Source organism: Mytilus edulis, chromosome 4 (assembly GCF_963676685.1).
Source record: "Mytilus edulis chromosome 4, xbMytEdul2.2, whole genome shotgun sequence".
Taxonomy (NCBI): Eukaryota; Metazoa; Mollusca; class Bivalvia; order Mytilida; family Mytilidae; genus Mytilus; species Mytilus edulis.
Window position 1 is genome coordinate 84,523,172 of NC_092347.1, and position 26,577 is coordinate 84,549,748.

The window sequence follows — 26,577 nt, forward strand, 5'->3', positions numbered from 1 at the left end:
CCTTTTTCAGCTGGACCAAATCACTACTTTCCCTGTAAAATTCTGGACCCAAATTTTTTTACAGTGTAATTTCACCCCCCTACTTCCAATTTGAGGCATTAAACATGGAGAAATAAATTTGGAAGGGGTATAAAAATTAATGGCAAGTAACCCACTGTCAACACTAGGGACTATATTCGTCTATATAAAATCAAGGGACGACAATTGTGGTCTCGGACCATCTTACTAAGTTAACCAAAGACACAAAAACCACAACAGAAATAATAATCAGCTTATATATCAACTGAATAAACTAGCGATAAATGGTTAACATGTATTTGACCTAAATATCTGCTGAAATGACATCTGTTGCTTTTTCAAATAAAGTTAATCTTTGACAAATTAAGCCTTTGTGTTATTCAGACCATTGTTAATAGTTCAGAAATTTGTATGTATTCGACTTCCCAAACATTGATCACCCGCGTGCCTAATGAAGGTAATTTAAGAAGTACTTTGCATGGCCACGGACATTAGTTTCATGATGTTGTGTATTTTTGAAATGACGTTGAAAGGGGAAAATGCAAACCAGATTTTACGGCGCCAAATTCTTTAATTTGTCATTTAAGTTTATGTTAGTCGGGAATTCTACAAACAAAGAAAGAAAATAACACATTTCAATAAACATTAATTTATAACATTATTTTTCTCTAAAAATATTTATTCTGATAATCTGTATTGATTTCTGTTCAGTCTCCAGTATGTTCAATGAATGGACGCATTTTCTTTTAAAACAAATATACCAATAGAAAACCAATAAAATAAGAGCAGAAAAGACATCAATAAAATCATATTCGACAGCATAAGAGTTTATAAAATTATCTTACAACTAAAAGCTCAGTAACGATCCTGCATTATGGTATTTTAACTTAATATTTGTATTCTTCTTTATAGCTTTGTTTTGTTTCTCTTATGTATTTGTGTTAATGGTATGTGAAAACTTGTAAGTGCATTATGAACATGGATAGATATGGCCCATCAGTGTGTTTGCAATGAGGTTTTCTGAGTAGAAATTGTAGTTAAAACACATTTTTGTCCTATTAACAGTCGTTATAATTAGAATTTTAAATCCAATTTCTACGAGAAAAAAAGAATGATCAGACACACACCCTTTCACTCTGCAGAATTTACCAAGCTAGTACGTTTACGTTCTTTAAGTTATAACGAAATGCAAGAAAACGAAAAAAATATATATAAAAAGATGAAGGAAAAAAATAGCAGTTCGGAATCATTGGATTGTATAATGTTTGCTCTCAACATCTTACGATTCCGTTTTACGTTGTACATGTAAGGTTAATTGAAAAAGATGTACAAAATACAAGGGGTAAAAATTGACACATTTTGCAATTGGATTGTACCTATATAAACCCTATCAGTAAATTAATAAATTGTGTCATAATGATTTATTGATCGAAAGTAACAACAATTACATAATGCCAATCCTTTTCATTTATTTTAATTTATACCTCGAAGTTAATAAATCTTCTAAAATGTTTCCTCGCAATGATCAATCGCCTGTTCTCAATTGATGGCAAACTGACGTTAATGAACCAATAATTTAAATTTATTTCCCTTCAATTTAATTTAAAGTGCATGCAATTTACACCTTATATGATTTGTATAATTCTCTAGAATGAGTAGGTTCATCCAGCTGCTGAATACTAAACACGATGATTTTCCCGCTTTTTAACCCTATCCATAAATGGTCCTTACAATCAATTGTTATACAGAAAGGGTTTTTAATTTCCGAGTGAATAATATATTGCAGAAAATTTCCTGATTGATCTAAAATATGCAGCTTGTTACAACTATAGTCGGAAATGATTATTCTTGCTTCACTGTCGCAACAAATACTGTTTGGATTGAAATGCTCGTCACTGTCACTGCTTCCGTTATAAACTAGTTTTAACGATCCAGCCTTATTAAAAAACAAAATTTGACCACTTTTCTCGCTTGTTTCATCCAAAACACAAACGTCACCATTTATATTTTCGGCAAGTCTCCTAGGTGTTGTGAAAATTCTTTTTGTACCATAAAATTCTATTGTTTGTTCAACTTCAAAATCATTATTCATCCTTACAACTTGTCGACGACTTTTGCTATCAGTATTGTACGACCATGAGTCAACAAGCGACACTAACACATCGCCATTTTTGCAAAATGCCACTGCAATCGGATGTAAATCAACGTGGAAAAAAGACCAACCAATATTTTGAGTTGAAGATAAAGTATTTACAGGTAATCCCATTGGGGTTATTTTAACAATTCTATGGTTATAGTCAACTGCTATTACGGTGTTTGGAGGCTTGAGTGTCCAATCTTCAACAACAAATTTAAACTCAATTTTTTTTCGTTTATTTTCACCAATGTCAAACAAAGAATTTGTGGTAGAAAACCCCTGGTGTATCCAACATACATCGGAGCCCATAACGCAAATACAACAAACTGGTTTATCTTCGCAATCGATTGTTAAATGGGGAACGGGTTGTAATATAGAACTAGGAATATTGTCCTCGCGAAGTGATGCGCTTTTGTTTAAGTTCATGGATGGTAGAACACTGCTAACGTGTATGGTAGGTCTCACAGACGACAGTAAGAGCTTATCCGTTTCATAATTTCCGTATTTATGATCAAAATTTGACAACCCTTTTGGTTTATTGTTTTTGATACCGGCGTTTATATCTTGATGTCCAAGATTTGGATGAATTTCTTTTGCATTTGTATGAATATTGGCGAAACTTTTCTGTTTTTCGCTAAAATGATCCATCCATTTATTACCCTTTAAGCTTCTGTCATTTTCTATAAGACAGTTATAGTTATTCATTCGCGGACTTATTTCTCCTTTGTTTAGTTCATATCTTATACAATTTGACATTGTCTGTTTAGATTCTGTATGCCTAGGTTCAATATTCTCCTTTGACCGAATAGGATAATCCAATTCAGTTTCAGAAAAAGACGTTTCAGGGTTAACTGCTCCTTTGACCAACACAGCCCCGAACATGGACTTCATTAAAATAGTATCAATTTCACCTGGTTCAAATACCGGCAAATCTATTTGTGGGTACAATATATTGACATTATCATGTTCAACTAGTTCTCGTTGTCTAAAGACATCCCATTTTAAATAATCTGCATTATGTATACTCGTCTGTTGAAATATGTTTGAAATTTCGATTTCTGGACGTTTTTCAAGCTTTAAATAAACTCGTTGTTTTATTTTATTCAAATGTGTATGATTCTGCTTTGTTATTGTCCGACATTCCTCTAGTAATTGATTTTTTATTTTCTTTATATGTCTTAGAAATTCTTCCGCTCGATTATCTATTCTTTCATTTATAATTTCAGCGGTTTCGTTTGTCTTTTTATGATATTCTTCAATTTGCTTTAAAATTTCTACAAATTCTATATCATTTTTAACCGGTTGACCTGGAACATCCGGGGTCTTAAATAATTCTTCAATTCTTATCTCTTTCTGTCTTGAACTTGCTCTCTTGACGTCATGGACATGTGCAGAATGACGTTCTAAAATACAATCTGAACAGACGTGGCTTCGACATAAAAAGCAATAATATTTCAGTTCTTCCTTTACATGCCTGTCACACACCGGCTGTACAAATTCTGAAGATAACAGATTTTCCATTACTGTTCAGGAAATAGTATTTATTAATCCCTATTCTGTATGGAAAACACCTTAAATTACTATAATAGCAATTCACTACGCATAAATCCTCCAATAGCAGCTAGTTATCCCACGAGAAAATGAACAAATTGTACGAATATGATCTACCTATTGATTGTCATATATTAATGCTAATGACACTTATGACGATATTCATTACAAAAGAGTTATTTGTTTGTACCCTTTAAAAGCTTTGAGACGAATCAATGGTTACGTATCAACCTGCATTGTTTAGGAATTAAAGTTACAAAACAAACGTATATACTGACACACACTTTCTTATGTATAAAGTATCCCTTTAAATTTTGTAGTTCATTCGACCTACTGTGTATTGAACTAGTTTGACCTTTTGAAAGTTGGAATATTACATATGTTTTTATATTTACAATAAGAATAATATTACCACCGAAAATCGTCCAGGTACAAAATACACCAAACAACGAACGTTTATCAATAAAACCTTTATCTCTCGTTCAAACAACAAAACAGCTCATAAAAAATCCTAATAGATTTTCATTTCTTCAATCATACATGTGGCTTAGATGCACATTAATATAAGAATACTTAACTTTAGGTGACTGAAAATAATTCATAAATTACTTTGGTCAATGTCACAATGTCATTCATATTCTGAGAAACATTCGAACAGTACATAAAATGTAAGAGGAATCATATAACCAAATAAGATTATAACTTCCTTTCGTTGCAATAAGTTGAATGTCCTAAGAATGGTTCAAAACAAACTTTGAAGAGTTAGGAATCTGAAAGTCAAACTACAGTGAAACCTGTATAAACCAAACATGTTATTAAGCACCGTCATATCAAATTGTATGCGTTGTATACTCTATAAAACCGAACATCGGCCAAAACCGAACACAATCTTAAGTCCCGAAGAGGTTCGGGTTAGACAGGTTTCACTGTACTACATCCTCCTATAATGACGTTAAACTCATCAATTAAAAATAAATTTAACTCGTAACATTTGCAAACTTTCCATTTATAGACAAATTTAAACCGAAAAAATGAACATCCTTATTTATACAGAAGCATGTGTGCAAACAACACAATCTTATCTGAATTGATTGGACAATAGCGCTGCTTTGTGAACGATTAATCTATTAATCAATTGTCTTTACAGTAAATTGTTCCCTGATTTGGTAATTATGAAAAATAGGAGCGTTTGTTATATTTGCCAATAAGATAGCAACGACACGGAAAGAAATTTGAAAAGAGGTGAGCAACCGCCCACGAACAGGCACGCAAGACAATATTTGTTAATAAAATTTTGTTTGTTTACTCAGAAATGCTATAGTTTTCAAATTTGATGAAGAGTTTAAGAATCTTTTATTTTCGTTGCTTAGACGAACAATTAAAAATCAAAAATAAAGACCAATATTGCTTTACACAGTAATAGCACAGAGTTGTTTCGATCACTTCATATAAAAGAAATATGGTGTTTATTTGATATATATGACGTGCCTCTTTGTCCCGTCATTGTGTTATTGTACAGTTGTTAATTTGTGTAGTATTCTTGTCTTTATTTTTTGCTGTAATCGTGATATATATGCCATTTTGTGCTTTTTTTGTTACATATTTATTTGGGGTTTTTTAGTACCTTTATTTTTTGATATTTTTACCTATTATGTCTGTGTTGTTTGTTCACACATAGTTGTCAATATAATGGAATTTGATGCTAATTGTTTGCAGAGAGGTTTAACTAGCTTTAAAAATAGGTTTAATCAACAGTTGTTTACATTAGAAAATGTCTGTTCCAAGCCAGGAATATGACAGTTGTTATCTTTTCGTTTGATGTGTTTGAGCTTTTGATTTTGCCATTTGATTAGGGACTTTTCCTCGGAGTTAAGTATTTTTGGGATTTTACCTTTTTCACAGTTATATCATAATATTATTATAGAAATATTTCTAGCTTTTGATAAAAAAAATAGCATTTCAATATTCTGAAGTTCAAATTTTTCTATTTGTATTTCATCAATGGGAATTTGTTTAATATGCTAAAATCGAAAAGTGAATTTTTACATGATCTGCGTCTATTTATCTACATTCTGTTTCACGTTTAGCTTAATATTTTACATGCAACACATATATATGAACGAAGCTAGTTAAGTCTTACGGCTTAATTTCTTTTTTCAAGATTAAGAATAGAATGCATCGTCTGTATTTCAGTAGGGTATGAAGAAGTTGACCACAATACAGTCTTCATTGTAGCGTGTGACTATCTTAATACACAAAACAGGCAAGTAGGTAATACAGAAAGCTCACCTTTTATTTTATTTTATATATTTCTCTGTACTGTTGTAATATTGAGGTAGATAGCACATGCATACATGTTGAAGGCCGTACCTTAATCTGTAATGGTTTACTTTTAGAAATTTGTTACTTGGATGGAAAGTTATCTCATTAGAACTCATGCCACATCTTTCTATATCTATGAACGTTGAGGTTCATCGCCACAGAAAGAAAACACTTCATTGTTGTTCGCCTATCAAAATGATGGAGTCCTGAAGCATTTATATAACTTTAATTTGTATTTACGGCATACCTCAATACCCCTATCCCTCAACAGCTGTTTTCCTTTCGTTTGATATGTTTAAGGTTCCACTAAAGTCAAAATATAGGACACTTGATAAACATCTAAACTTTGCCTGTATTTTTCAACCTATAATAAATAAAGTCCTAAATTATGAGAACATATGTTCATTTAGACATACTTAACAGGCCTGCTAGATGACTTAATTTGTTTAAAATTAGTATAGATGAATACTGTTACATGTAATGGAGTACAAGCTAATATTGATTTTTCAAAAAATGTATTGATTTACAAATTTCAGTTAATTTCATGCATCTAAGTGAACGAATATCGAAGGCAATACAGAAATTGGACAACTATGCCATTGAAACATATTTATGTGACAAAACAACATTAGCGTGTACTGCATTACATGTAATAGTATTCGTCTTTACCAATTTTTATCAAATAAAGTCGTCTCCCAGGCCTCAAGATTTTTTAGAAAATTTAGTGTTCACCCCAAGAACCGGTTTGGCCACCACATAATATTTTCAAGTTTATTTACAATCTTTATTCATTATAGATTGAAAAATACAGGCAAAGTTAATATGTTTATGAAGTGTCCTATATTTTGACTTTAGTGGAACCTTAAGCTTTTAATATACCAACTGATAACATAATCTTTGCTTTTATTTTTCCTTGGAGTTCGTTTTTCCTTTTTCTTTTTTTGTAATTTTATTTTTGAATGTTATGTTGTCCTGATATTGTTTAAGTACATTTTTATGTTTATCTCCTCTGAATCAACGGTTGCATAATAAATAATATTTGACACAGAATTGAACTTTTGAGAGGCACTTTGATTGTTAAACTTGCTAAGGCACTTACATTGTTTAAGTTGCGTGCTTTAATCATTGTTACAACATATTACTTAAAAAGCTGCATTTTCAGTGTAAAGTCAGCTGGAAACATAAATGATTAGACTAGTTATATTAAAGATATTACATGCCCTTAAAATGGTAATTTTCACCGACATAGCATGACTTCTAAAACATAATTTCAAAGATTTCAAATAACAACAGTTTAAGCAATATTTTAAATGACATTGAACTTTTGCTCAACTATACTTTGAACCGTGTCTTATCTCACTAGGAAATTCTTTTCGATATTATATTTTACGATACCACAATAACAGTATACGCTTATCGTTACGACAAATTAAAGTAGTGTCGCTGCATGTGAAATGGAAAGATTCGTTTATATATTTCAATTGGTTTATCTATTAAAAATTTATGAGTTCAGATATTCGGTAAACAACGATTGCCTCTTATTTTATCCTTGATATATTTTTTGTTCGAAATAAATTTTACTCGATGAAATAAACAAAATAGATGTCATACTGGACTGATACAATCTGAACCGTGTTGGACGTAAGTGACGTTCATTCTAGAACAGCAAAATGTGATATTGTTGTCAAACCTGATTCGAGATGGTTTTTACGATTAACAGCTTCTACATAGAATTTATGATTATTTAATTGTATAATATGATTTTTTGAGATTTATAGCTTTTTTCCCTGCTAGCATAAAATGCTATGTTTAATACTGATGATAATTATTTATCAGTTTCTGAGAGAATTTGCTATCTTCTTTTAACTCTAGAACTTTATTTAAGAGATAAACTATTAAGGCATTGGAATTGTCATCAACAAAACTACAGTTCAGACTCTTGCTGCTATCGCCTGTTTTATTTTAACAAAAGATGGCAGTTGAATTTTGAAGAGCCTCCTACGTGTTAAAGAGGAAATGCATAATATAGAATTTCCGCACAAAGTTTAATCTTGTGGATTTGAAACACAAAGGTTTGTCTCCCAGATATATATTGCATATGAAGTATTCAGTACAACTTTCAGAATGATCTTCTTATTTGATTTGCCATGGTAGTTGGTTTGATTTGAGCTCCATTGAAGAGTCTTATGTACATCTAATTGAGAATGGAAATGGGGAATGTGTCAAAGAGACAACAACCCGACCACAGAATAGACAACAGAAGAAGGTCACCAATAGGTCTTCAATGTAGCGAGAAACTTCCGCACCAGGAGGCGTCCTTCAGCGGGCCCCTAAACAAATATTTATACATGTATATATGCGTTTGGAGTGATTCATGTTAATTATATGACAGGTATCTTTGATGAGTTATTGCATATCTTTTTAAATTGAATTCCAAACTAGAATTCGAAACTCCTATGCAAAACATTCAAAACTGTGCACGAAAAGCACAACGCTGATTTATGTTTGCGCAACTTCCAATACAATGGGTGAACACAGACATTCAAATTCATATAAAAGGTTACATTTGGCAGTTTAAATTTTTCATCAAAACGGAGGGGACTTGCAGATCTAATTAACATATAGTTTAAGACGAAACTTTAAATTTTATTTGTAGGACTTTTATAATTTCCTTATGGTATGAGTGGTTTGTACCTTAACAATTATTTTTGAAATAAATATTTATTTGTTTTCACTGATTTTAGCCCTCCTTTCCCATGGTGATATTTGAGATAGACATCCTTTAGTAATTGTCGTCCGTTTATTTTGACACGCGTTTCGTCTACATAAGACTCATCAGTGACGCTCATATCAAAATGATTACAAAGCCAAACAAGTACAAAGTTGAAGAGCATTGAGGACCCAAAAATTCCAAAAAGTTGTGCCATATACGGCTAAGGTAATCTATTTCTGGGATAAGATAATCCTTATTTTTTCAAAAAATTCAAAGTTTCGTAAACAGGAAATTTGTAAAAATGACCATATAATTGATATTCATGTCAACATCCAAATGCCGAATGCTGGGCTGGAGATATTCTCGGGGACGAAACGTCCACAAGCAGTGGCCCAGTGATTTAAAAAATTATAAAGGATACCAGGATTATAATCTAATACGCCAGACATTAAATAAAATCAAAGATAAAGAATATTTAGAATTGTCAACCCGAGGTTGCTATAACCTGATTATTTTTATGTTTTGTGTACCTATGATATATCAACACATGTATTTTTCAGCTAAACAACAGCAACACATCTTTATCAATTTTGGGCCTCACATTTATGAAACTTAATAAAAAGAATTAAACTTGATTTGATTTACGGTCTTCCCTTTATTTAGTAGTATATTGTTATACAGAAATCTTATCTGCGGAATGCGTGTGTTTCTATAAACAGGTGAAATTCGTTCGATTGATTTAAAAGAAAGAAACACAAAGTACCACATCAAATCAGATCCTTATTACCTTCATCCAGAATACTAAGTCCCAACCTAATCTTTAGCTAAAAGGCGTGTGTTAAACTAGTGATTTGCAGTTGGCGTATGATAATTATGTTCAAATAGCGACACATCCCTAAAGGTACCAGTCTTGTATTACAACTCCAGTTTCCGGTGCATGTCAAAACATGGAGGGAAACAAAATAGTCCATTTTTTTCTGAATTTTTTTCTGGACTCATTTTTTTCTGTTTGATTATAGGTTTATGCTGTATTGAAACATATATATAGATTTTAAAAAAATCTTGCATCTTTTTGGGAACATCAATCCAGAAAAGTGGAAGGATATCATGTTTACTGGAAGTGGTGCGGCCTAGTAAAAACAGCAAACAGAAAGTAGAAAAAAAATGTTTTGACTTCAGGATTACGAAACTTTTTATTCTTCGTGGCATGACCCACTTTTTTTTCGATTAATTCACAATTTCATATAAGTACATACATGATATGAACATGAAATTTTTTTTCTAAGTAGCATTTTTTTTATTTTCAAAGAACAGCTGTTTAACATGTAAGCCTATGGAGCAGTCAATTAGAACTGCAACCTAAACACCTTTAATGATAACATCATATAGGGAGATTCAAACATTCCTTTTTTTTTTTTTCAAACGCACCATTTTAGATGAATTTAAATTAGATGAATGACCTTTCACTATAGTTTTGAGCCATGTTTGGAGACAAACTGATTTTATTCAATAAAATTTTCTTAATACATAAAATTGAGAAAAGAAATGGGGAACGTGTCAAAGCGACAACAGCCGAAGGCCACCAATGGGTCTTCAATGTAGCGAGAAACTCCCGCACCCGTAGGCGTCCTTCAGCTGGACTATTAAAAAATATGTATACTAGTACAGTGATAATGGACGTCATACTAAACTCCGAATTATACACAAGAAACTAAAATCAAAAATCATACAAGACTAACAAAGACCAGAGGCTCCTGACTTGGGACAGGCGCAAAATTGCGGCAGGGTTAAACATGTTTTTGAGATCTCAACCTTCTCCTTATACCTCTAGCCAATGTGGAAAAGTAACAATACGCACATTAAAATTCAGTTCAAGAGAAGTCCGAGTCCGATGTCAGAGATGTAACAAAAGAAAATAAATAAATATTTGCTTATCTGCCATTATGTTACAACATAACGTATGCTAATATGTGATTATTTGTTTTGCATTAATGCTTTGGAATATTCACCACATTATAGTCTAATTAAAAAAAAAAGAAACAGAACATAGATGCATAGAGCCAGGTAAACATGCACAGAACTAAAATATTTCACATCATTGTAACATTATCATGAAAATTTCGTTTTTTCTAATTTCCAATAAAATACTACTTCAAGTTGAAGATATTAGTGAAAAGATAATCCACAAAATTGTTGTTTTATAAAGTTCTGTAAAACAAATCCGCAAGCACAAAGTAAGGACACAGCAGTAACGTTCAGGACAACTTAAGTCACCATGTTATTGTATTTTATTATATCATTAGCACAATGACAAGTTAACACAGTAATGTTAAACAGTACTTTTTAATCAAAGTTTTTTTCTACAATCAAAACTAATATTGAAAGAGGGACGAAAGATACCAAAGGGACAGTCAAACTCATAAATCTAAAACAAACTGACAACGCCATGGCTAAAAATGAAAATGACAAACAGAAAAACAATAGTAAACATGACACAACATAGAAAACTAAAGAATAAACAACACGAACCCCAAAAAAAACTAGGGGTGATCTCAGGTGTTCCGGAAGGGTAAGCAGATCCTGCTCCACATGTGGCACTCGTCGTGTTGCTTATGTGATTACAAATCCGGTAAATAGTCTAATTCGGTAGGTCACATTCATGAAAGGGAAGGGGATTGTAGTTACGACGTAAGGAACATATCCGATATCATTTGTGAAACGGTTATTCCATAACGGTCAACCAACTCGTGATGGCGTCCGTAAAATTTACGAAGGGATGATTTCAACTTCACCATTTGGAACTCTTGGTTTAATAGCTTCCTTGTGATCAGCAACCCATATATGCACAAAGAACAAAAAAAGACATGCCAAAAATCAAATGAAAAAAGTCTTAACAGTTCACTTGGAAAATAAAGATATACATATAAATAAACGCATGTTGAAAGTAAATTAAGGCAACAGAAATATACTACTGTTCAATACCACTGTGTTAGATTTGTAATGTAATTCAAAATTGTTGGGTTACTTCATTTATTATTACTGAATTTATTTATTTTATTTATAATACTTGTAGATACGATTTTTGGGTATTTGCGCATACATGTAACGTTGCACTCTTATGAATTGTTATATTTCCCGTTTTTAAAGTTTTATGACGTTTAGCCCTTTGACGTACGTTACGTTGTCTAGTTTTTATTCATTGCAAGTTATTTGATATTCGGAGACAAATCATTATTTTATAGAGAGATCATAATCGGTAAGAGATAATTGTATGTACATTTTTAAGAACAATATTTATTTAAAGAAGAAATATTAAGAATTGTAAAAGTATTTATAATTAATATTTATTTCAATTAACCTTTTAATTTAACAAGTTATTCATGAAGCGTGAAAGAAAGTGTTTCCTATTGTTTGTTTAGTGTTATGATTTTAGTGTTTAAGTTATATTTTTACTTACGATGTATGTTTATGTGTATTTGTATTTTATTGTAGAGAATTGGTTGTTATGAAATAGTATATGAAGCCAAAATTATATGTAGTTTTGAAGAATAAAGATACTTATATAGACCACAAACTCGACTGATCGTCTTATTTGATGTCTTTGATGTGATCCGTTACACACTGTATAAATGTCGTCCCGCATGAACGCTATTCTGAATTACCCATCATAAGGGCACTCAAACCTTAACGTTTGTAAGCCAGGGAGGTATACATATTTTAAATTGTTAGGAGCTTTATGACAAAAAGGGACTTAGAATAATAGTAAAATTGTATTGGAGATATATATAATGAATTATATCAGTACCGACGCACTGATTAATGAGTTGATAATGGTAAGAATGGCCTTTCTTTTTTAAATGTCAAACGCACTCTTGTTGGTACCTTTAGCATTAAATGATGAGTCATTTGTATCACCATTCGTCATAGCGAATTAATTCTAGCTACTGTTGGTGTAAACGGGTGTAAAGGGTTGATCGTAAGCATCGTTATTCTAATGAAATCTTTGCGTAAATTTGCATGTTACAATTGCGGGGTATCACATTCTAACCACCATATTTAAATAGTATTTTATTAGTAAAATAAATTATGTAACAAATATGGAGTTGACGTCATACACATTAAAATATAAATAAGACAAGCGCAAATTATAAGTTTGATTGTGAAATCATCTGTCTGGTTACTCCAGTAAACGTAAGCGGATGTGTTATTAAATGTTCATTTCCATGTGGAAACATAACTGTTCCATTTTTGGTAAAATTAAAGTTAACTTTCTGAATAGTTTCCCAACTGGATTTTGATGGCTCAATTCCAAATTTATCTTTCACCTGAGATAATACATGGTCTGCGATACCAATACATCCACTTAATCCTGTTGATCGGATACCACAAACTGTCAACCAGTTTCTGAAAATAGTTATTAGAATTGTAACATCTTTACAGGCTAGTTACTACTAAGTATGACAGTAATTATTACCGATGAATACTTTTATTGTCAAAAACGTTATGTATCTAGTCACTAAAATTACAAAACAATGAATCAAAACTTTTGTTTTAATACCATTTGAATTGTTTGTGAACTTATAAATATGTGAATAGGCAAAACATGTAAGTATGTAAATAATCAAACTCTATCAAATGTTTTTTCTATAAAAATAGCTTTAAAATTTAAAAAAAAACAGTAAAATAGCAGTAAAACATTCTCTTTGAAAACGACTTTTTTATCAAATAAATGGTTTGTTTTATAGCCATTACGTATCATGTCAAATTTTCCAAAAGATACGATATCAATCACTGAACGATAAAATTCTTGAAAATGTAAACAAATAAAGTGTCATTTCATTTGAGTAATTTGAGATTAAAACCACACAATGGCGTTTTCTATGATAAAATTATATTAACTTGAAAATACTAAATTTTTATAATCATTCTGAATCTTATTACAAAACTTTGATTTTTTTCGAAAAACTAAGGATTTTCTTATCCCAGGCATAGAATACCTTAGCCGTATTTGGCACAACTTTTTGGAATTTATGATCCTCAATGCTCAATGGGACAATAGGACTTACAAAAGTTTAAATGGACAGGTAACTTGCAGGTGAATCTGTGGAAAACTATGATAGGATTCGCAATAATAATATATTTATGTCTAAAGTAGAGTTAATTGATGTTCATTAGTTTTAGGGTTGCCTGAATGTCTGAAACCAATAGCTTTAGCATTCACCACTCTTACAAAAGAGGCTAACAATTACGCATACTTGTCGGACATTTATTTGTGGACACTGCATTATGGTTTTAATTTCGATACATGTTTAACTACTAAACAACAAAACTTTTGGGGGAATTCTTTATTAAATATTTCATACTTTATCGACCACTATTACAGACAAAAAGGTGACATTTTAACATTTCACAATTGAGTTTTGTATTGTAATAAAAGTTTGAAATATTTGTTTATCCTGCATTTAAAGGAGTAACAGTCAGCAAAATTAGTTGTTCGTAATATTCAGCCGTTGCTTTAAAAAATTAAAAACAAAAATGTATAAATTCAAAATTGTTCAAAATGGGTGTGAGAGTGACATCCGTATTCCGTCTTGCCTTTTTAATTGTTCTAATCTATATTGAAATCTTTTTAACACAAAGCCTTATTGACAAATCGTCTAATCTTAGGGAGGTACGGTATATAATTTCAAAAGAAGACTTCGCATATTAAAAAAAAAGAACCTGACCGAACTTGAATGTGATCTTTTCAAATGTTTTTTCAACTCTTGTTAGCGGACGACAATTTCAAATTGATGCAATATCTTAAATTGACCACTTGAATGCCAAGGAATGTCAGTTTGAACTAGATAAAAATCAATTTGATTTGTCAAACATTCAGAAGAACTAAAATCGTGTTAAAAGCATTATTTTCAATCTATATTTTATAGTGTGTCGTTCTTTATGTTCTGATATAACGCTTTTGTTTCAGGTAAGGGTGAGGGTTGGTACATATTTAAATGTTTAAACCCACATTTGTTTGAATCTGTCCAAAGTCAGGAAACTGATGTCCAGTGGTTGTCGTTTGTTTGTGATGTTCATTTTTTTCCCTGTTTAAATGGTTTTACAACTAGTAATTTTTTGGGGCTCTTTCCAGATTGCTGTTCGGTATGAGCCACGGCTCAGTGTTGAAGAACGTACTATAATGGTTAACTTTTACAAATTGTGCCATGGAAGGAGAGTTGTCGCATTGACATTAATTCCATATCTTCTTATATTTTTCATTCCACCATTCAAAAGTTTTGAATTTCGAAAATTCACCTGTCCGGTCTTGCAATAATTTGGTAGTCTTTGTTTTCAGTTGCTGGTCTTACTCCGGTGTACATGTGGACAATATCATGCTTCGACAACGATGGTACTGTTTTCTTCCCATGATTCCATAGTCTTGTAGTTATGGCCGAATCAATCGTAGGAGAAGCATGACGGTCTTCAGTTTCCTCTGCAGTTGGTCCAATAATGACATTGTCATGTACTATAAAATAACATTTAACAGGGAAAACAATAATTCGAAGAAATACTTTTAACGCACGTCGATAATCTTATTAGAAGAAACAATTATATAGCTAGTTCAAAGCTTTAATGGTCAATAACGCAGCAAAAGAAATAAGAACAAAAACAAGTGTCATCTTAGAAACAAGGAATGTGTTGCACAAAAGTCAACTGTAGTTAAATGGCATTTCAAATCGCGTAATCAATTAAAACTTTTGAGTCTGTATATAATTAAAGACTGTACTAGTTAACATTTAAATTAATACTTAGTTGAACTGTAATTGACTGGTGTGCAACCATGCCATAAAATTATATGTATGGATTAAAAAGTTTAATTTAAAATTTAAAAAATCAAACATTAACGAAGCCAGTAGCCTGTAAAATAAAAGTGCATACGCAAATTATTAACATTCCTTTTTGTCTGCAAACGTCACTCACCTACTTTCTCTCAAGTATTTTGCCTTTCCTTTCGAGATATGCAGTACTTTAAAACACTAACATAATAAACAGAACTCATCATTTCTTACCAATATTTAGAATATGGCAATGTGTTTTATCAAATGTAAAAACAAACGTAATTGTTCTACGCATTTTATTTAAATTAGAGGCAATAAACCCATTAAGACGATACAAATCAAAGTAGTAAAATCATATCTTATTTAAACAATGACTTTTTTTCAAACTGAAAATATTTAATCCAACTATCGCTGTGCAGGAAGTGTTTTTGATGTTTATAAGTTGCTTTTGCTTCAGGTTTTTCTTTAGTTCTGATGAGGAAGAGAATATGTGTATTCGATCTCCGTAAATAATTTGTATGAGTAAGATAAGTTGTAAAGTAGATAGCACAAAAAGACAAATTATTCCTGTCTACATTGAACAGATGATCCCACCAAACCCTGTTCTCTAAACGGGTTTTTCCAATTAAATATGCAACTAATTTATATCAATGGATCTGATAGGATGACCAGCATAAAACACACAATAAACATGTTAGTAACGGAAAGAAGCTTCATTTTATTCGTTTTATAATACTAGTAGAAATTGGAAATGTTTCATCATCTTTTATCATCTTAATAACGTGTTAGACCCTCGTTGTTTTGTTTATTATAATGACTTTTACTGTAGAGTCCGTCAAATTGATATCTATTTGACGAGCCTCGGGACTTGTACATCCCATCATTGTGTTATTGTTCTATGATAATGACCGTATTATTGTCTTTCCTTTTTGCTAATGGGCTTTGTCTATATATAGATTTTAGAAGATGTGGTATGAGTGCCGTTGAGACAACTCTCCATCCAAGTTACCATTTGTGAAAGAAAATCCATTATAGGTTAAATAAAGGTCTTCAACACGGTTATTAAATGGCTCACACCGTACAGTAAGCTATAATAGGCCATTCAAAAGGGAAAAAACAACAGTATAAGTTGTATAAAAAAACGATAAACTTTCAGAAACACTTATGAACTACATCAATGAACGACTCTTGTCTTTAATTTTTGCTAATATGCTTGGTTTATGTGCCATTTTGTGCTTACTTGTTACATATTTGTTTGTTATAAGCGATTACGATTGTGACACTGTGTTGACTGCTGTGCCCATATTTTTGCCGTTTTTGCCTATTGAGTCTATTTGTTATGTTCACAAATTATTGTCTATGTAACGGAATTCGGTGCGGCTGTCGTGTAGCTGAGAGGTTAAGCTGGCTTTAAATAAATGCAACAGTAGTATACCGTTGTTCGAAAGTCATAAATCGATTGAGAGAAAAACAAATCCGGGTAACAAACTAAAACCAAGAAAAACACATCAATTGTTAGAGGAAAACAACGAAACAACAGAAACATTGAAGTGCAAAAATATACAAAAGACAATGCAATATACAAAGAAACGAACTATAAGATAACAACTGCCATTTTCCTGACTTGGTATAGGACATTTTAAGAAAAAATGGTGGGTTGAACCTGGTTTGGGGCTGGTTAAACCTCGCGCTTTTATTGCAATGTTAAAAAATAACATTAAAACGAAAACATTATATGACAGAACTATAGTACAAATAAATGCAAGAACAATAAGGACAGAAAAAATACACAAATAAACAATACAATAGAACATTTCGATGTGTGATCAAAGGTACCAGGCTTATAATTTAATACTCAAACGCACGTTTCGTCTACATAAGAATCGTCAGGGGTGCTCATATCAAAATAGTAAGTAAGCCAACAAGTACAAATTTGAAGAGCATTGACGATCCAAGGTTCAAAACAGTTGTGCCAAATTCGGCTAAGGTTATCCTTAGTATTTGGAATGATTCATACTTTGCAAACAGTAAATTCTATAAAAATTACCATAAAAAGCAGGTTTAATCACCTTTTTCTTAAAAGGGAAATTCCTGTACCAGGTCAGGAATGTGACAGTTGTTATTGATTCGTTTAATGTGTTTGAGCTTTTTATTTTGCCATTTGGTTTGGGACTTTCCTTTTTTAATTTTCTTCGGAATTTAGTATTTTTGTGATTTTTCTTTTAAGCTACATACACTTTTTTTCCATATATCATTTATGGCACTCTGAAGCGTTCAGGAAACCTTGCTATGTATGTTATTCATGTCTGAAGCAGTTCATATTATGTAATATAATTAGTCAACAAGTTTTATTTCATTGACCATAACGTGTAGACAAGATCTGAAATAGACTGCTGACTTGCGCATTTTCGTTCATGACTAGACTAGACTGTCTTTTTAACCCACTCACATAATATGCAATAAATTACCTTACCAGATTTAAAAACTATTATTCCTTTGGTTATTTCTGTGGGAACAGGAAGTATGCTTGAAGATATGACATCTTTAGCAGTTTTGTTGAATATCAAATATTGTCCTTTTCGTGGTTTGATTCTGAAAAATGTAGATAAAGAAGATGTTTATTAATTTGAATATAAGAGTGATAATACATAACTTCATTATTTAAAATTGGTAAAATTTTACAATTAAGACTAGACAACGAAAAATATATAAGCACATTTGGTGAACGAACATTCGAAACGAATATATTAGCTGTACCAAAACATTTACAACACTATAAAATGTGACAAATACAAAATTCTCCTATAACATTATGTTTTCAGATGAACATTTCTGATAAAACACCTTTGAATTAAAAGAATTTAATGTTTTGACTATTAAATAAACAATTATATTATTAAGTCAGGAAGGAATGGAAATAAAAAAAAATAAGCAATTCCTATATCTTATGTCAGAAGTACTTTCATACTGTAAAATGAGCCATGAAGTGTTGAAATAAGAACTGAATTAAACCATAAATATCTCTTCAAAATACAAGTAAAAGTTACATACAAAATCACTGTGCATTTATTTTGAAAAATGAAATCCAACACTAATTAAAATCTGAATTCTGAAACAGCTTACAAAAAGGACCTAACCGACTTGCGATACTCCATACAGAAGTAGGTCTTATGAAGAATAAAAAAAAAACATTATTTTTTAACTTCAATTTTAAATTTCCAACATGTTGTAATAACAAATTTTAATGACACAATATCTCTATTTTCATGCCAGTTTAACTACAACCATACAATGAAAAATTCAATCATATTATATGTTGCGTTTTGTGCTCATTCTCTTTTGTATGCGTGAATCAAATTCCATTTGAAAAGCCATGGTCAATAGTTTCAAGTATGAACCAAATAAACCATAATTGAATGTCTGCCCAGACATTTTTTTAATATTTTCAGAAGTACCGTAGAAATTATTTGGTCTAAAAAAAAACTGAAGTATAAAACAAATCTAATAAAGGTACCATTAAACCATTGCATTTACAAAACAATGATTTACTGTCAAACCTATTATAACGGTTACCCCTATTAAGCGAAAAATATCTTTGCTAGTCACACGTTATTCATTTTAAACTTTATTTCAAAAATGAATTCTCCTCAAAGGTAAATTTTCTCTGCTCTCGAAAATGACCTTTATATTTAGGGTTTTTAATATATAGAAATAACTAAAAATGGAGATATCAGCTTTGCATGGATAAGGAAAATACCAAACGACATCAATGTTTTATCATATCAATGTAGTCAATGATACGTGTTTATGTATCTAAAACCGTAAGATCACATTTCGAAATGTCTTTGTATCGCCATGACCTATAATACAATCAGATATGAAATAAAAAGAAATTTCATTCGTACATTAGAATTTTACAATGAATTATCATATTCTAAAATCCAGATGTGGAATCCGGTCAACACAAATTTACATGCCATTACGAAAACGAGTGATATTTTGTGTTGAACAGAATCTGCTTTCCCCATCGAGGTATCCGAGATCGACCCCAGATTGTGGTGGTGTTCGAGTTGCTCAATCTTTATAGATTTCTGAGTTTGTGAGCTTTTCATTTTATTGTTTTATAGATATGTTTTTATCTTTAAAACGTTTTTCTGTATGACCAAAGAATTGTAAGTTTTTCTTCTACTAATGGTTTTGTTTCTTTATATACCATGTTAATTCTAAAAATTCATTCAAAATTCAACTTATTTATTACTTGTATTTGAAGGGAAATAAGTTGGTTAACTTTTTTGTTTATAATTAATTTAACATGTTTCTTTGCATTTACATAAAAGTTAGAAGGATTCTTAAGTAAGTCTAAGCCAAATTCTGTCTGATATAAATATCCTGTTTATAAGCCACTAAAGTATTATAACTACAGGCGCCAAAATACAGCTGCACAGATCAGCTAATTAAACACATAAAATAATTTTATTACTGTAATAAATTGCTATCAGATATAAAATGCTGGTGCAATTCAAATGTCAGTATATAAACATGCTACCCTACATTATATAAGTATATATCTGCTTTGAAGATCTCAGTGATATCCTCAAGACTAGTTTTAAATTAATTTGAATTGTTTCAAATTTGTCCTTTTTTGGTATGCGGTATGGGTTTTGCTCGTTGCTGAAGGCCGAACGGTGACATTTAGTTGTTACCGACTGTGTCATTTAATGTCTTGCGGCGAGTTGTCCTATTCGCAATCATACGCCATCTTAACTTCTTTTTACTTTTTATTGATTAAAATGTAATGTCAAATCACATTTTGCTATGGAAATGTTCCATTTGTAAATAATATATAGAACAAGTGTATGCACTATAATACGTTAGTGGCTTATAAACAGGATATTTATATCAGACAGAATTTGGCTTAGACTTACTTAGGAATCCTTCTAACTTTTATGTAAAAGCAGATTCTGTATGCACTTTTATTACTAGGGTGATGTATAATTGCTTCTAACGTTTAGAAATTGACTTGAATTTGAAAGATGACATTTACAAAAATAAAATTAGTCTTTTTCAGCAAGTCTTCAGTTTTTGAGTGTACTATTTCTTTGGTAATTTAAATACTTTATGTTTATATGTTGAGTATTTTTAGTATGAAGCTTCGAGAATCTTATTCATTTCTGTTTGTATTGATTTTTATACAATATATTATCCTAGGACCATATTTACCTTTTAATAGCGAAGATTCTAAAATAAATTTGTTTGAATCTACATTTTTTGTTAATAAGAAGGCTTAAATAAATTTTGAATTGATTGCGCTAATATATAAACGTTTTTTTTTTCTTCAGTATCTATGTTCAGGTGATAAGTGCATCTGGATTGACATTCCTATCATAAACGTGAGTGATCAGGGTTTTTTTTTGTATTCGTAGAACGTTCTAATTGACTTTTTATATTCAAAATTAGGCTGATCGGTGATATGTTGAATTTGTTACCATAAAACCAGGTTCAACCAACCACTTTTTTCTTAAAATATCCTTTACCAAGTCAGATATACGGCAGTTGTTATCAAATAGTTCGTTTCCCCGATGTTAGCGCTTGTTTTTGTTGCACTTCAGTGTTGTCGTAACAGTTGTTCCTTTGGTTTCCTCGAGTTAAGTTTGTAACCCGGAATTGTTTTCTCTCAATCGATTGATGAATTTTGAACAGCGGTATACTACTACTGCCTCGAGTTACACAATGCTTTAGTTTGGAATTGTTTTTACAGTCATTATTGATTTATTAGTCTAAATCTGTTATAGTATTATTGTTACATTTATCATGAACAAGAAACCCCGATATATTGTTATATCTTTATATACGGTACGTTGTGAAGAGACGTGTTAGTTAGATACATAATGTAATACACACATCTATAAATTAGAATCATGCTTTCGTTTGATTTGATAAAAAAAAAACCTGCATAACTAGACAGAAAATGCTGTTTTCTGTTGAGTGAAGTCACACATGTGTGTTTTCTTGATAGACAAACGTAGTATTTATTCCATTATGCTTAGTGTTAATTGACATTGCGGGTGATAAATGCATAGGAGGGGCTTAGCCGGTCCATTCACGTGGTCTCTTTCCTTTTGGAGTTCATGCCATGTTCTCTGTTTTTGTTTAGTACCTTGATTTTTCGCTTCCTAATCGATTTGCGAGATTTAAACTTCATAAACTACTGTCATCTTCTCTTCAAATTAATAGCTTGTATAACCTTTAGGAAATCACTCTATTCGAACTTAACTGTTTACCATGTTATTATTTCTATTCTACATTGTCTGTTTTAAGAGGCCAACACACTTCCGTTATTGAAACAAAAGTACATATTGGTTGGAATAATTTTTATGCCGAATTATTTCAAAGATTTAGGTACATTTGCTATACGAAGCTTATTGCAAGCAAGATTTAAAACCACAAGAGGTTATTAGACACCTGTAGAACAAACAACTTGAAACATCTTAATTATGCTATTGTTCATCGTCATCAAACACATTTACTAGTAATCATACTTGTCATCTTAGAAATGGCGATCTTGCGAAACAATCAACAACTTAGATAGTTAACAACAACATTAAGAAGAGATGTTGGAAATGCACATATATGCCCTTCTCTCCTTTTGGCACTGATATAAAAAATTAGTGTTGTCAACGGTTAACCGGTTAACCGGTTAATCGGTCGAACGACCGAATACCGAATACCAAAAACGCTAACCGGTTAACCGGACTTTTTTCAATTTCGATAGATTTGATATAAATTTGTGTTGAAAATCAAAGCATTAAATAGTTGTTTTATTTAAAAATTGTCGTCGTGGTAATTAGTTTGACAGATCAATAGTCCAGTATATTGATTGCTATTGTTAATCCTAAAAATATAAAATTAATTAGAGTTTGGGGCAGGATCTTTAAGAAACATAATTAGTAAACATGTTTTTTTAACAGTAACTTTAAATCAGTAATGAGATTTAATTTTACTAATTACTTCATTATTTCGTTTTCGATCTAATATTGTGTAAACCTACATTTAAATGTGCAACCTCCGTAGTGCAAGGGTTAGTCTTACTTTAAATTCAAAAATTGTGAAATGCAAACCAATGTCAATGTACCCAATGTATACGGGAAAGTACGAGTAACATGCTTAAAGAAAAAAGCAAACACAGTGAAGAAACAGGTCGTACAGCATGTACAATGACCTATAGTTGTTAATGTCTGTGTCATTTTGGTCTCTTGTGAAGAATTGTCTCATTGGCAATCATACCACATCTTCTTTTTTATAATTAATCATTTCAAATTGAAACACACCCCATTATTTTCGGAGACAGCAAGAGAAAATGAAAGAATAATTGGTTTCAGACATATGACATATTCAGTTCAATTCTACGAGATTAAGATATTTATTTTTGATTTTTTAATCTGAAGTTGGTACAAACGCTATAGTTGATACGGTGTATTTGATTATTAAAAGTCAAACTTCGCCAGGAATCCTCACAGACAAGCCTTATAATGCCAAAGGAAAAACTTCAATTCTAAAAGCGTATTTATGACTTGTTGTCAAATTGACACTCATACCACATCTTATATCTATGTGTAGGGTTCTATTGATAAGGCTTTCAAACACCAACTTAAATTACCGGTTAACCGGTTAATCGGTCGAACGATTATCCGAGTAACCGGTTAGGCAAAAGTCTACGATTTGGCAACACTAAAAAAAATGGATGATAAAAGTCTCTCCATTATAATACTGAATACCTGATTTTCAAAACAAATCCTAATGAAGAAGGATACATAGACGGATCCGTCAAGCCATTCGACTACATATATTTCTACAGTTCTTTAATACATGTACTACCATTTTGTTCTTACACATATGACTGTAACAATAATGTGAAAAGGTATACCAAAACCACAGTGTCAATCAAATGGGGTATATTAAACGTTCTAAAGATTTACTACAAAATCTTCAATCACTAGGCTTACAATTTAATTCATTTACATCAAAACATTATATTTGTCTACGCTTAACACTATTATTGAACATGATAAATTGAAAGAATTATTGCATCGTCCCTGCGAACAGAGTTGTTTTCTATAAAATTGAGAAACGTAGATATAAATCATTCGTTGAAGTGAAGAATCACACTGATTCGAAGAAAAATACAACAAATATATTATCATTAAACTGCTGGACTTCTGATGGACAACAATTTTATGAAATGTGATATGATTGCCAATGAGACAACTTTCCATCAGACACCATATGCTGTAGGATCTGTTGTCTCTACTCACTATGGTAATGTTTTCGCGGTCATAGATTTTAAGATACCAGTATAAGCGTTTGATCCAGATCTGAAAATTTACTAAGGCTGTTGAGTTCAAGATTTTGACATTTTGAGTGTTAATTATGACGAGTGAGTTATGAATATCAGAAGCCGCTTGCCCTGTCGACGCTCACGGTCTCGTTCCTTTTGTGAATCTTATAAATCTCTCAGTTTTTGTTTTTATCTTGATTTGTCTCTTACAAATTTTACTAGATTTGCACATCTGTAAACTATTGTTGCATTGTTTCAAATTTCTAAAGGGCGGGAGGTTAAGCTAGCCACATAACCAGGTTAAACCCACCCTTTTTTTCTTAAAATGTCCCGTACCAAGTGCGGAAAATAGCCATCGTTATATTACAGTTCGTTTCTGTGTGTGCATTTAAGTGTTGTGTTTCTGTTGTGTCGTAGTTCTCCTCTTATATTTGATGTGTTTCCCTCAGTTTCAGTTTGTAACCTGGATTTGTTTGATCCTCAATCGATTTATAAATTTCGAACAGCGGTATACTACTGTTGTCTTTATTTTTTATACTATATTACATAAATTTTCGGGAAAAGTATTCTCACAAAAATTACTGAACATGAGTGTGTAAATTTAAACCTTTTTCAAGAAATACAGGATATCATTATTTTCATAGGCTATTTCAAAACAGGTAACTAATGCTATGAGTATAAGAGTTGTTCTATCAGACCTCTAAATACATAAATGAGTCATTTTTTTTTAAATTTGTACATCTAGTTTATAAAAGAAAGACAGAAATCGCAAACATTTTGATTCATATCACGACGCGACTATTCACTTACAAATGTGTCATCTAACCATGACAGACACTAGTTAGTTGTGAGCAAAAGGAATACTTTATCTATCAATTGACATGCTTCAGATAAACTCAAGACTTCAGTCAGTGAGATATCGGGATTCTTTTTAATTAAGTCTTGCATATTTGTTCTATGGCTTTTAAGTTATATCATTCAGGCAAAATGTAAAAACAACCAATTAAATTATTCTGCCATAAATATATTTGCTACAAGATATCATATACAAAATTATAATAAAGGCTGCGGTTCCAATTAAATCGGCCCCAAAACAATCTCTAAAATGGTAATTTAAGAATAATAGGTCAATTTGAACGTGTTAATAACATCCTAGTGACATCAAAATTGCAAAATTTACAATTTTCCTTGTACAAATCTCGTACATCATAGAGAACATGGAAAATTAAACAATGTTTGAAATATTAAAACAATTAATACAAATGAATCTGATGTACAGTAGTTGTCGTTTGTTTATGTAATATATACGTGTTTCTCGTTTCTCGTTTTGTTAATATAGATTAGACCGTTGGTTTTCCCGTTTGAATGGTTTTACACTAGTAATTTTGGGGACCTTTATAGCTTGTTGTTCGGTGTGAGCTAAGGCTCCGTGTTGAAGGCCGTACTTTAACCTATAATGGTTTACTTTTTAAATTGTTATTTGTATGGAGAGTTGTCTCATTGGCACTCACACCACATCTTCCTATATCTATTCGACATACAACTGAATAATACAGTTGTGTACCTTGCTCACACTATGAATAATATTTTTGAGATTTGAAATAGAACGTAAAAACTACGAAAATGCCTTTTTTGCCCTTGATTTTTGGTGAATTTTTAATGCGACACTGTAGCAATTCGAAATTTGTATTTTACTGATTCAGGAATGTCGTATTTGTCAGAAAGTATACTAAAAAGATAAATCACAAAAATACTGAACTCCGAGGAAAATTCAGATAGGACAGCCCCTAATCAAATGGCAGAATCAAAAGCTCAAACACATCACAACTAATGGATAATAACTGTCATATTCCGGCCTTGGTACAGAAATTGTTTATGAAGAAAATGGTGGATTGAACTTGTATTACATTCGCATCAAATTCCTTTGTATTGAAAAACAAACAGACATAATAGGTAAAAAGTGTTTAAAAAAAACATGAATCGTGTGCATTTATCATGTTTGCTTCGAAAAAGTAGATTCAATGGGAAGTTCCGAACATTACTCGAAAAAAAATTTCCTTAGGACACCATATGTCAAAGTTGTAATATGAATAATATGGCACTTACTTGAAAGATGAATATCCGGCAATCTTTTCAACAATATCGCCATACAGACCGGAACAATTTATAACTATTTTACTTTCAACGTTTCCTTTGTTCGTATAAACATTCCATGTCCTATTACTATAATTAAATTCAACATTATTGACCATTGTACTTGTATATATCTAGAAAAAAGGAAATATTTGTATTGGCAACAGTAAGATTTTTGCTATAAAACTTGCACGTAAGTGTTCGTTTTCACAGATATATATATATATATATATGTATCGGTAGTATGTACATGTTTATGTCGGGATATGGTACTTCTTAATATCTAAGAATTTCTAGGAATTTTATGTAGTTCAATTTGAATTCATTTCAGAATATTTTAATCATGACACTTCCAAAGTACAGGTTACTATGCTGATGACGGCTTAATATTCATATTCAAATGCTGTATATGATAATATACCAAGTGGGTAAGATTGGTGAATAATCGGTTAGGATTAAACTGACAATTAAATATCTATCAATGTAAGACAAACAGACAAGGGTCAGACTGGAGTGTAAAATACTAACTGGCAATCTGCTGCCATCA

At 31.4% G+C, this 26,577-nt stretch overlaps 2 protein-coding genes across 3 annotated transcripts in view; both read right to left on the reverse strand.

The window, feature by feature from the left end:
• Window positions 1-1,430: 1,430 nt before the first annotated feature.
• On the reverse strand, window positions 1,431-3,826 carry LOC139520796 (tripartite motif-containing protein 2-like). The gene has a single exon (XM_071313746.1). It carries the CDS (start codon window positions 3,674-3,676, stop codon window positions 1,637-1,639), a length of 2,040 nt encoding a protein of 679 aa, XP_071169847.1. The 5' UTR covers window positions 3,677-3,826; the 3' UTR covers window positions 1,431-1,636.
• Window positions 3,827-12,796: 8,970 nt separating this feature from the next.
• The window catches only part of LOC139520797 (glycerol 3-phosphate dehydrogenase-like), a 41,273-nt gene continuing 27,492 nt past the window's right edge, over window positions 12,797-26,577 (reverse strand). For both annotated transcript variants that reach the window (XM_071313748.1, XM_071313747.1), the window contains 4 exons: window positions 26,004-26,164; window positions 18,036-18,154; window positions 15,039-15,249; window positions 12,797-13,145 (listed from right to left, as the gene is read on the reverse strand). In XM_071313748.1, coding sequence (XP_071169849.1) covers window positions 12,887-13,145; window positions 15,039-15,249; window positions 18,036-18,154; window positions 26,004-26,164 — 750 coding nt within the window. In that variant the 3' untranslated portion in view covers window positions 12,797-12,886. The remainder of the gene's footprint in view (window positions 13,146-15,038; window positions 15,250-18,035; window positions 18,155-26,003; window positions 26,165-26,577) is intronic.

What these genes read in the sequence shown, in the direction of transcription:
- LOC139520796 (XM_071313746.1), bottom strand. Translation starts at nt 3,676, where the DNA reads ATGGAAAATCTGTTATCTTCAGAATTTGTACAGCCGGTGTGTGACAGG.